This window comes from Nothobranchius furzeri, chromosome 11, assembly GCF_043380555.1.
Source record: "Nothobranchius furzeri strain GRZ-AD chromosome 11, NfurGRZ-RIMD1, whole genome shotgun sequence".
Taxonomy (NCBI): domain Eukaryota; kingdom Metazoa; phylum Chordata; class Actinopteri; order Cyprinodontiformes; family Nothobranchiidae; genus Nothobranchius; species Nothobranchius furzeri.
In genome coordinates, this window is record NC_091751.1 from 67094250 (window position 1) to 67107327 (window position 13078).

The 13078-nt window shown below is 44.5% G+C and overlaps 2 protein-coding genes across 2 annotated transcripts in view; both read left to right on the forward strand.

The window, feature by feature from the left end:
* Positions 1 to 13078, forward strand: part of dnm3b (dynamin 3b) — a 30817-nt gene that overhangs the window by 15936 nt on the left and 1803 nt on the right. Inside the window, exons 13-20 of the mRNA XM_070541765.1 lie at positions 112 to 182; positions 300 to 354; positions 1658 to 1771; positions 6903 to 7012; positions 7322 to 7436; positions 7785 to 7949; positions 10152 to 10387; positions 10488 to 10661. Of these exons, the coding sequence (XP_070397866.1) occupies positions 112 to 182; positions 300 to 354; positions 1658 to 1771; positions 6903 to 7012; positions 7322 to 7436; positions 7785 to 7949; positions 10152 to 10387; positions 10488 to 10661 (1040 nt within the window). The remainder of the gene's footprint in view (positions 1 to 111; positions 183 to 299; positions 355 to 1657; positions 1772 to 6902; positions 7013 to 7321; positions 7437 to 7784; positions 7950 to 10151; positions 10388 to 10487; positions 10662 to 13078) is intronic.
* On the forward strand, positions 5628 to 6896 carry LOC139061871 (uncharacterized transmembrane protein DDB_G0289901-like). The gene is given in 2 exon segments (XM_070541766.1): positions 5628 to 6470; positions 6472 to 6896. Coding segments are annotated over 2 exon segments (1122 nt in total). The 5' UTR covers positions 5628 to 5741; the 3' UTR covers positions 6865 to 6896.

A 13078-nucleotide genomic window follows, 5' to 3' on the forward strand; every position in this document is an offset into this window, starting at 1 on the left:
CTGCAGGACTGCGACTGTTTATCACACACACACACACACTGGTCCAGAACCAGCACACACACAGGAACAGGGAGCAGCTGGTGGCCCACACTGATTAATGTTTGTTTTCAGGTTCTGCTGCTGATCGACCTCCAGCTCTCCTACATAAACACCAACCACGAGGACTTCATAGGCTTTGCTAAGTAAAAGACCTCGTTGCTTTCCTTCGCCATGCTGCATTTTCTGACACTAAGAAGGGAACACTTATTAGAGCTTGTGTCTCTCCATCTCCCCGCCTCCTGCCTGTTGTCCTGCTGCAGCGCTCAGCAGAGGAGCAGTCAGACTAATAAGAGCCAGAGCTCAGCAGGGAATCAGGTGAGTGCTGACCGCAGGTTAGAGACGTGCTGCACCCACACCACAGGAAAAGTCAAGCACAGAAATGAAAGAGAAAAAACTTTCCTTTCATTTTAAACTTCTGCACCGATTTACTGTTTTTTTTTTTCATTTGACCCCTTTAGTGTTTAGATTTCCTTTTATTTATTATTTATTGTTACTCATGCATGCTATTATGATTGAACTGGGCACTGGTTGCCTTTTCCTTCTTTAAGATTCATTTTGTTGTTGTTGCCATCATTTCCTCCGTCGTTGAGACATTTCCTTTTGTTTACCCCCCCCCACCCCCACCCCCGTGTCATCAAGGAGCCACCTTGCATTTCATCCCCATCCCTTAGTGAGAATCCCAGCTGCCCTTAAAGGGTGAGTACTGCTCATCCTGGGTTTGTAGTGTGCCTGCAGTTACACCTATGTCCATCGTGTGGTGCTCTCCAGCGCCGCTGCATTCAAACCTACCGTTTTCTCATTTCCCACTCTGACGGGTCCAGGTTACTAACGACTCGGGCAGAAACTGTTTCTTCGAGTTGCACTAGAAAAGTTGTTTCTTTTCTTTTTGTTAGTGCTGCAGGGTGTCTAAACCCCCCCCCCCCCCCCCCCTCCTGTTGCAGGCCTCCTCTCCTCCCGCGTCGGGCCTGATTGTAAGAGTTGACTCTGTTTGCTGTTCTAACGCCGCCTCCACCCACAGAGACCCACAGACTACAGGGGGTTGCCTCCAACACATTTACTGAATGTTTTTTTTTTCCTTTTTTCATTTGGACAAAAAGGGGTCATGCAAGAGAAAAGCCTCCATTTGTTTTCAGCCACAAGGCAGCTCCTGCATTAGTGGCTGTGAGAGAAAGGCTTTGTGATGATTTGGGTAACCTCCTTAGTCGGTCCAAGTCTGACAGTAATCTAACCTATTAATCACCTGGCACTGTAGCCACGGGCTGTTTGCGTAGGGCTAACACATCTAACACGCACGCACGTACACACGCACGCACGCATGCACACACGCACGCACGCTAAACACAGAACCCACTAAACACCGGGAGCGAATCACTAAACATGCCTAACAGAGACGTTTTCCCTGTATGCTCGGCTCTGAGTGAGTCACAAAGACACCATGGCTGACCCTCCCACCCCCACCACCACCACCACCACACACACACACACACACACACACACACACATCTCATCTCATCGCTATCTGTGCGTTGATGATTTCCTGCACAGCAGAGTTTTGCCATCATGTGATTAAATGTTTACAGGAAGACTTGATGTTTACCTGTCTGACTCTCCCATGCAGGTGATCCGTAAGGGCTGGCTGACCATCAACAACATCAGCATCATGAAAGGAGGAGCCAAGGAGTACTGGTTTGTGCTGACGGCTGAGAGCCTCTCCTGGTTTAAGGATGACGAGGTCAGTTTAAAGCAGCTATACTTTAGCTGTGTGGTAGCGTAGAGCAGCTACGGCTCACATCTCTGCACAGACCTACGGAGGTTTATTTACTCATCTAAAAAAAATAAAGCGAAACTAAATTTAGAAATATAAAAAACATTTTTTTAAACAAAAGACCCTCAAACTGACCTTTAAACCATTTACTTGTTTATGAAAGGCTGAATCAAAATGAAATGAAGTCTTTTTTGTTTGAATCAAAAGGTTTTGCTTTCTTGACCCTTGTGCCGTGTTTGTATTCGTGGGTCTGGTGGACTTGCTAGAGTTTTGCTTTCCAAATAAACACTATCAAACAATTTTATGTTAAAATACTCAACAAACGTTTACTTTATCTCAATTATAAGTCATATGAACAGCAAACATGGTAATGTTTGCCCTTTACTCTTGTTAGATCACAGCTATGAATCGTTTTTTTAAAAATTAAAGTTTAATAAGAAAACAAAATCAATTCTGATCATGCAAGCCGTTACACCGCTGTGCTAATGTAACTTGAACCCTGACCCCTGGATTAACAGGAAGTGCTACGTTTAGCGGCAGTTATGCATTTAAATCATCACGTTTGTGTGTTTGATGGTATCGTACAGGTTTATAAAATATTTCCGTGCAGTTGTTCTTTTTTTAAAACACAGAAACGGTTTCGTTACCTGTTTTGTCGCTACGTTTCGCCGGCGGCTGCAGGCTTCCTCAGGCTGACGCCGATGGCGGCGCGTCGCTTCCTTCTCCGTTTATCCGCGGGCAGCAGAGGACGTTGTCGCCCTCTACTGCCCGCTCTCCCCGCTCCGACGATGGAAGCCGTTAGGAAGTGACGCGCCACCATCAGCGTCAGCCTGAGGAAGCCTGCAGCCGCCGGCGAAACGTAGCGACAAAACAGGTAACGAAACCGTTTCTGTGTTTTGAAAAAAGAACGACAGCACGGAATTAGAACTAATACACAGCAAGAACACACCTAAGATGTTTACAAAATAATGTTGCATGAAGTGTTGTGAATTGTTAGACACGGAAGATTTTTTAGGACACGGCAATCCTCTTTCATCTTGGCTTCATTTGACTAGCCGTTAGCTCATCAGTCCCGTTAGAACATTCAGGCTGTTGTCGGCAGCAGCTAATGTAGCGATGGTTTATAACTTTTATACAGAGTCACACTCAAATAATATCTTTCAAAGGGTAATTCATGAAGATTACATTTTAAATGAAGTAAATAAGGAAGGCTGATGGTGTTTTAATTAGAATTTTATTGTTTTCGGTGACACAAAAGAGTCAGCCCGACAGGCGGGTGTTGGTTTACGTGCATCTACAGGATGCAGCAGTTGGTGCGTCCTGCTGGCAGGCCGGCGTCTCTCTGCCTGTCTGTGCCTGCTGTACAGGTTGGAGGAGATTCTGCACAGCAAGTGTAGATAGGCAGACACACTGCAGCTCCTTCAGCCAGAGGCCTTGTGTGTGGCGGCTTCCCTCCCTTTCCCGGAGAACCTATTTTTGAGTGCATAATCAGCACATCAGAGCCATTTGTTCCTGATAAAGTTCTTCACTCCTTCTGTACATCTCCTCTTTTGTCTCGGAGCTTTTCTTTCTCTCCTCTCCTCCCTCTCCTGGGAGTTCAGGCATTCACTTCTTTACAAATCTGGACCAGTCCCGATCCCAACCGAACGCTCCCTCTCAAACACCCAGAACGCAAGAATGTGCACTCGGACGACGGCGCTCGGGCCGCACAGATTGCCGTTTGGGACGATAGCGCGGTAACGACGGAAATTACAGACTTGTCTATTTCTGCTTCACGCTCCTTGAACTTCATACGGTCACGTGCGCGCGCAGATCCTCGCATCCCTCCTCCCTGCGTTAACGAGGCTGGCAGTCGCTTTGGAACTTCTTGCATTCTTGGCAGGAAAGTTTTAAATCCAAACATCAGCCGCCAGTATTTGAGTGGAGAGAAACTCTCCCGTTGCACATCAATAACCTGAATCTGTCGCCCTGGTGGTGCTCGTTTGTGCAGCAGAGACTGTGACTTGACTCTTGTGTGCATAAATCAGCACAAAAAGCTGCACAAATAGAGCTAAATCTCCTTTAGAAGATGGTTTAGCTTTGCTTAACTAAAACTGTGCACGTGGATCTGTAATCTATGATTCTGAGGCTTTTATTTAGCTTTTACCTTTTTTCTGACAGATATTTGACACTTTCAGGAGTTTGCCTCCCAGCTCTGACCACCCACTGACATAGCTTCACGGGGGTGCCTCACTGTATTTTCAAACTGCACTTGATTGATTAGCCCCTCATTCCTGTGGCCTGCGCTCGATGCTTTGCAGCCACATTGGCTCCTCCCCCTTCCTCTGGACCACATCTTCATTAGCGCACGCTCAGCCATTCATGCTACGAATTACGTGAGCTCACTGATCTGGTTTTTCTAAATCAGTTTGACTTTAGATTTGATTTTCAAATCAGCTGTTAGTGCAGAACAACGGGAGTTTATTCCAACAACATAAGAGAGTGAGAGAAGAGACCGAGCGTTATTAGAGTGCACGTTGGATTAAAAAAAAGATGGAGACAGATCAAATCCAGACAGAGAGAGTTTGAGGCTGCAGACAGCAGACCAAATGCATATTTGTGCACAAGAAGAGACGAATAGAGACACACAGAAAGACAAACTGACAGAAGAGGGTCCATGCCCAGTCTAACCAATGTGCAGACTACTGTACACCAGTATGACAATGAACAGGTAGTCTGAACACTGGGTGGACGGAGCCGGAGCGGAGACCCAGGCCTGGTGCTGCTTCCTGCCCTTCCAGATGCTCTGCCCTGTCCGCCCAGCCGGCCAGGATCTCGTCTGTCGAAATCTCCTCATCCTCGTCTGCTGCTTCCCCGTGTTTCAGGTTTTCGTCTCTTGTTTGTTTGTTTGTTTTTGGTGGGCGTTCTGAGCTCTGGGTTCCCTCGCGGTCCGATTTGGTCACGCCGGCCATGAAGAGAATCCAGCCTTGACGTGGCACATTCGCTCAGACGACTGGGACACTCTGGCTGCACGTTCAGGGAGGGGATATTCCAAAAAAGAGGGAATGAGAGAGACGGAAGGGGGGAAGAAAGGGAGAGGAAGAAGGAGGGGTCCTATGTGACCATATATGGACTGTAGTGACCCCAACCTTGAATTGTCTTTGGTGTTTTATTTCCTTCTCGTTGTCTTCTCCCTGTATCTCCTCTGTTTCTTACCTGCCAACGTCCACCAGCACTTCCCAGACCTCCGAACCAGATGTGGGTTTTTGTCCTGCAAATCTTTTGCAAATCCACATTGCTGCGTCTTCTTCTTGGGTCTCTCCTCCTCCTCCTTCGCCCGCCGTCTCTTTAACTGCTCCCTCCTTTCCCTGCTGCTCTCTGTGCTGCTAAGCACAACCAGATGTTGAGTTTTAACGGCAGGCTGTCATTTAATCTCTCTCCCTCCTTCCAAAAAAAAAAAAAAAGGAATCAGGCAGGAAGTGGGCCCCTCTGGAATGGACAGAAAAAATATTCAGAAAATATTAAGGGGGCGAGATAAAAGAAAAAAGCAGACGGGGCAAAGACTGAGAGTAAGGACGAGGGATGAAGATCTGTCCCAGCTCCTTGTCTCATTTGGACCTCCTCTGATTCCAGTGTCCCCCGTCCCATCATCAGACTTTCACTTCTACTTCCACACACACACACACACACACACACACACACACACACACACATACATACACACACACACACACACACACACACACACGACTGTGTCCTGACCCACACTGTGATCACTTCCACATGTGCTCTCATTCTTCTTTTTCCTTACCCTGCTCTGCCAGCCCCCCCCCCCCCACCTCCCACACTCCTTTGTCCCCCATTCTCCCCCCTGACCACCACCATCCCTTAACATTTTGATTTCCCCCTCCCTTCATCAACATCACATACAGCTATTTTTTACCTCGTGGACAGACTGATGGACAGACTGATGGACAGACTCGTGGACAGACTGATGGACAGACTCGTGGACAGACTGATGGACAGACTCGTGGACAGACTCGTGGACAGACTCGTGGACAGACTGATGGACAGACTAGTGGACAGACTGATGGACAGACTCGTGGACAGACTGATGGACAGACTCGTGGACAGACTGATGGACAGACTCGTGGACAGACTGATGGACAGACTAGTGGACAGACTGATGGACAGACTCGTGGACAGACTGATGGACAGACTAGTGGACAGACTGATGGACAGACTAGTGGACAGACTGATGGACAGACTCGTGGACAGACTGATGGACAGACTCGTGGACAGACTGATGGACAGACTCGTGGACAGACTGATGGACAGACTAGTGGACAGACTGATGGACACTCGTGGACAGACTGATGGACAGACTCGTGGACAGACTGATGGACAGACTAGTGGACAGACTGATGGACAGACTGATGGACAGACTAGTGGACAGACTGATGGACAGACTGATGGACAGACTCGTGGACAGACTGATGGACAGACTCGTGGACAGACTGATGGACAGACTAGTGGACAGACTCGTGGACAGACTGATGGACAGACTAGTGGACAGACTGATGGGCAGACTCGTGGACAGACTGATGGACAGACTGATGGACAGACTCGTGGACAGACTGATGGACAGACTCGTGGACAGACTGATGGACAGACTAGTGGACAGACTGATGGACACTCGTGGACAGACTGATGGACAGACTCGTGGACAGACTGATGGACAGACTAGTGGACAGACTGATGGACAGACTGATGGACAGACTAGTGGACAGACTGATGGACAGACTGATGGACAGACTCGTGGACAGACTGATGGACAGACTGATGGACAGACTGATGGACAGACTCGTGGACAGACTGATGGACAGACTAGTGGACAGACTGATGGACAGACTGATGGACAGACTAGTGGACAGACTGATGGACAGACTGATGGACAGACTCGTGGACAGACTGATGGACAGACTGATGGACAGACTGATGGACAGACTCGTGGACAGACTGATGGACAGACTTGTGGACAGACTCGTGGACAGACTGATGGACAGATGAGAATCTGCTAAACTGACCTCCGTTCCTCTTGCTCTTTCCTCACTCACAGGAGAAAGAGAAGAAGTACATGCTGCCTCTGGACAACCTGAAGGTCCGTGACGTGGAGAAAAGCTTTATGTCCAGCAAACACATTTTCAGCATCTTCAACACAGAGTCCAGGTCCGTTGTAAACCACTTCAGCTCATTTATAAATGACTGATCTGCAAATAATCCAAAGTAAAGATGAAGGCCTTCCTGCTGAAGCAGACAGAAATACAGAGAAGTATCAGTAAATTTAAGATGTTTGTAAAAATGTAAACAATCATCCTTGAACTTTCAGTAATCGTTGCAACATGTCCTGAAAAAAGGATTTCCTCACAAAGTAAAATACCCTAGAGACATCTCAACACCCAACAGGGTCTCCAGATGGTTCTCAGTGTTTTAGCTGTAGCTGTGCGGTTCGCTAGTTTTACCTGCTCCATCCTTTAGGAACGTGTACAAGGACAACCGGACCCTGGAGCTGGCCTGTGACTCGCAGGACGATGTGGACAGCTGGAAGTCGTCTCTGCTCCGTGCCGGGGTCTACCCTGAGAAGACCACTACGGTTAGTGATACATGCAGTCGAGCAGGAGCAGCTGCTCCATACACACACATTATGTGTGTATATATGTGTGTGTGTGTGTGTGTGTGTGTGTGTGTGTGTGTGTGTGTGTGTGTGTGTGTGTGTGTGTGTGTGTGTGTGTGTGTGTGAACAATATGAATAGTTATAATAATATACAAATAATAAACAAGACTTTTCTGTAGTTTTTGCTTCTGTAAATCTATTTTTTATATTTGATCCTATTGGTCATTTTTACAGTTTGATACCAAAATCCCCAGCAGGTTTAGAAGCATCCTCTTCCTGCTGGAATTTCTTCCTCTGGAAACAGTCTTGAAATCCCCTCTCATACAGGTGGAGAGTGAGACGACCACCACCACAGATAACTTCTCCATGGACCCCCAGCTTGAGCGTAAAGTGGAAACCATCCGTAATCTGGTGGACTCCTACATGGCCATCGTCAACAAGTGCATTCGGGACCTCATCCCTAAGACCATCATGCATCTGATGATCAACAATGTAAGAAAAAGGACATGTATGCAACCCTCCCCACTGCTATTATGGTGAAACCGTATCATCCTACCAATGCTGCCGTGCCATCTGCTTTGGGTCAATCCGATGCGATAACTGTGATCTCGTTTAGGCTCAGTCTCTGTAAAGGAGACTGAGTCGTAGCCCTTTCTGTCTGCTACTGTTGGTTAGCTGCAGGCTGCATGGTGGTGTAGCTGCTAAGAATGCTGTGTTACAATAAGAAGGTTGCAGGTTTGAATTCTAGCTGCAGCCATGGACATAATTGGGGGGGGGGGGGGGGGGGGGGGACTTTTTCCAAAGTCAAGTTTTGACCCCTGCACTTTTTACCATCCAAAACCAACATTACGCTATATTAAATTGACACTGGTTGAGCTATAGGACCAACTCTAGGACCGTTTGTGTTGAAGCCTGTTTCCCATTAGAGCATACTGTAAACACCCCCCCCCCCCCCCTCCACCTCCACCACCACCCCACACTCACCCACACATTTCTAAAGTGAAAATCACGTCCATGGCAGCAGCCTTTCCATTTGAAGTTAACATTTTCTCCCATGCATGAGTGAGTGACTAGCTGAGGCATCTTGCATCAGACTTTCTGTTGACGGTGAACATCCACTGATTGCTTTTTGCGTGGTTCATAAGAAATTGTCCTAACAAACACACAACATCCAAACTGAGTTCATTACCAAAAGATCCAAGGTTAGCAACAAATTTTAATCTCAGTCCTGCAGTTTGTTTCTCACCAGCTCAACTAATTGTTCTCCTTCATCAGCGCTCTGCAGTGACAAACGGACAGTTTATACAACCAAATACCCAAAATACCCAAACCTTTAGTTCTCTGAGACACCTTCAACCTCTACTCCGATAAACCTTAAAGGGACTTTATGGAGTTTTGAATTTTTATGCTTGCGATTGCCCCCTCAGGCCAAAAGCGTAACGGCAGCTTCAATAGTAGGCTCGTGCACGAGGCGCGCATGCTGTACGTGCACACTCCTTAACGAAAATAACAGCTGAGATGTGTGTGTGTGTGTGTGTGTGTGTGTGTGTGTGTGTGTGTGTGTGTGTGTGTGTGTGTGTGTGTGTGTGTGTGTGTGTGTGTGTGTGTGTGTGTGTGTGTGTGTGTGTGTGTGGCCCGGAGGACAGAGGACAGGATAACACGCAGCTAATTAATTAAATAATTTGGTTCTGTACCTTTCTCTTCAGCACAGCCGACAAAGGTTTATGATGGGTCAGTCCTCCTGCATGCTCAGATCATTCCCTTCCCTTGCTTGAAAAATTGTTCCAAAATGAAAGTTGAACCCACATCTTTTTTATCTGTGAATTCAATGCCGTTCGGCGAGTCTCAAATAAAAATTTGGGCATCTTACTGTAAAAAAATATACCATTAATGTAAAAAAGAAACTCTAAATAAACTATGTTCACATCCAGAATCGAATCCAGGTTTTCTGCACGAGAGTCCGACATCTTACTAGGTGAGCTAAAGGGCCAGTGATGTCATTTGCATCTGTAACATTTATATCCTTGATGACAGCTGAAACAACGTTCAAAGAACTGTTCGGAGTGAAAATGGCTATTTTGTTGCTAATTTGCAGGAAATATCTAGAAGAAAGTTCTACAGAAAGTAGCTAAGGGTCCTCATAAATGTAGCTAGCTTTGTCACTAGGCGTTAGGAACAGCGACAAAGTGGCACTGCCTCTCTCTCTGCTGCTAAAGCTACGGATAGCAAATGCTACGGGCGATGCCTGAGCGTGAACGCGCATGAAGCAGCCTGCTCGACCCGAGCATCTCTCTTTTTCTGTGATTTTACAGAAAAACAGGCAATCACAGTAAAAATGCCAGGGCTCATTCTACAGGACCAGGGCATTGCAGGAGAATGTATGAAGAAGACATTTATTATTTCTATACATGTTTTGGCTGTCAAACTTCCATAATGTCCCTTTAATGCAACACATATTTCTACTTAGAATAAAAGATTGAGTGTGACACGTTTTTGCTGAGACACATGTGACGTCACATGATATCAAGCATAGCATTATTCTCAAGATTTGACCAAAACATCTAAAACTTAAACCAGCTTAGTTTGAGACTCCACAAGGCGATGGGTGATGTGATATTTTTGGGCTAGTTAACAATGCTGCTCACAGCTTGTTCTTTTTCCAAATTGTCATCTTTCCGATTCTTCGGCCAACAGGTGAAGGACTTCATCAATGCAGAGCTGCTGGCCTGCCTGTACTCTGCAGGTGACCAGAACGCCCTGATGGATGAGTCCCAGGAACAGGCCCAGAGGAGGGATGAGGTGCTGAGGACCCACCAGGCCCTCAAGGAGGCCCTGGCTATAATCGGTGACATCTCCACCTCCACCATCACCGTCCCTGTTCCTCCACCTGTAGACACGTCCTGGGTGGGAGGAACCAGCGGTGGTCGCAGGTGAGGTGGAAGGGATTTCATCAGGCTGAAGATTTTATTTCTGACTTCTTGACTTTTTTATTTCTACCTTAAACAACTTTTCTTTAACACCTGTTTCCAGGTCTCCGCCTCCCAGCCCTACGGCTCCCAGGAGGATGTCTTCGGGCCAGCGGCCAGCTCCACGAGGGGCCCCACCACCACCAAACCGCCCAGGACCACTAGGACCCTTCAATAACAGTGCTGAAAGCCCTCAAGCTCCCAGTCGCCCAAACAGGGCCCCTCCCAACATCCCTAGGTAAGTGAGGTCATCACCCTACCGCCCAGCGGGGGGTTACATCAGACACCCATTCATAGCAATGATTATGTGCGTTACACATCAGTCCGATACAAATCAGTTTATAAAATTTAGCTAAAATCAAACCATTCATGCAAATTATCTCATGATGTAATAATCATAACTATTTATTAGGGCATGTGCTGTAGATTATAATAAATAGGTAACGTAAACCAAAATCTCAGTGTCAGGCTTAGTTTGAGCTGAGCTGAAGTTACTACTTTACACCAGAAGATTTAGTGGAGAAGATGTGCAACTTCAGGCTGAGCAACACTTATGAGAGTGTTTATATTGAAAATTTCGGAGTTTTTGGTGTTTGAAAAACGCATCCCGCCGGGAGGTTCCTGGTCGGGAAGAGGACGAGAAGGGAGGGGAGCGCAGCACGAAAAGGGCGAATATTAGAAGGTCTGGTCTTTGTTGACTGATCTCTATGTCTGTTCATGACCGACTCAGATTATGAAGCAGATTATTGACTCTGTGACGATGAAATGAACTCATCCTGCTGGAAAGATTGACGCTGACGCAGAGCATCACACAGCTGGTTCTGCACTTACAAGCTTCATCCGTTGGGTTTGATGTTTGCTTCTTCGTGTTTGGGACACGATGAACGCAGAAATGATGGTAGATGATGGTCAGCATTTACATGTTTCCATGGCAATGCCAGAAGTCCGCTTCAGCTCTTGTTCCTTCACATATTTTATTAAAGTTTTCAGTCTTCATTCTCTTTTCCAGAGTCTGGAGGACTTTGTTTTTGCTGAGCAGCTGTCAGTTTTAAGGGTCATGTGACCCTAAAGTTAAGTCTGTAAACCGTTTGTCACAAATATTCCGCTCTCATTTTACAAAGAACCAAAGGGCGAACATCACGTATGTCATTTAAATCAAATTTACCACTTTTGCCACGTGTGACCAGAGTACAAGCTGTTAACATTTATAATCACATCAATAAAGTATTTCCTTTTACATTCGTATGTGCTAGCAGCTGTAACGTAGTTCAAGGTTGTTTTCACATATTTTTGTCCCAATTCTATCTTCCTTCCCAAAGAACAAATGACAGGCTTTGTCTGACCAGCCAATCAATGAGTTTGGATTCACGTTGAAGACAATTCCTGTTGGACGCAAGCTAGAATTGGGATAACATGTTTTGTACTTGCAGACTTGAGTTTTCTAACTGTAGACTGAGATTTGTGATTTGAAACTTGTACACTGATTTTTTTCTGCAAGCTACAAAATAAAAGTTCCATGTTACGTACCATAGTTACATGTTACAAAATGAGAATTGCATGTTACAAAACAAAAGTTACCTGTTACAAAACGAAAGTTATATGTTACAAAACAAAAGTTACCTGTTACAAAATAAAAGTTACCTGTTACAAAACAAAAGTTATATGTTACAAAACAAAAGTTATATGTTACAAAACAAAAGTTACCTGTTACAAAACAAAAGTTATGTTACAAAACAAAAGTTACCAGTTACAAAATGAGAATTACATGTTACAAAACAAAAGTTACCTGTTACAAAACAAAAGTTACCTGTTACAAAACAAAAGTTATATGTTACAAAACAAAAGTTATATGTTACAAAACAAAAGTTACCTGTTACAAAACAAAAGTTATGTTACAAAACAAAAGTTATGTTACAAAACAAAAGTTACCAGTTACAAAATGAGAATTACATGTTACAAAACAAAAGTTACATGTTACAAAACAAAAGTTATATGTTACAAAACAAAAGTTATATGTTACAAAACAAAAGTTACCTGTTACAAAACAAAAGTTATGTTACAAAACAAAAGTTACCAGTTACAAAATGAGAATTACATGTTACAAAACAAAAGTTACCTGTTACAAAACAAAAGTTATATGTTACAAAACAAAAGTTATATGTTACAAAACAAAAGTTACCTGTTACAAAACAAAAGTTATATGTTACAAAACAAAAGTTATATGTTACAAAACAAAAGTTACCTGTTACAAAACAAAAGTTATATGTTACAAAACAAAAGTTACCTGTTACAAAACAAAAGTTACATGTTACAAAACAAAAGTTACCTGTTACAAAACAAAAGTTATATGTTACAAAACAAAAGTTACCTGTTACAAAACAAAAGTTATATGTTACAAAACAAAAGTTACCTGTTACAAAACAAAAGTTATATGTTACAAAACAAAAGTTATATGTTACAAAACAAAAGTTACCTGTTACAAAACAAGTTATATGTTACAAAACAAAAGTTATATGTTACAAAACAAAAGTTACCTGTTACAAAACAAAAGTTATATGTTACAAAACAAAAGTTACCTGTTACAAAACAAAAGTTATATGTTACAAAACAAAAGTTACCTGTTACAAAACAAAAGTTACATGTTACAAAACAAAA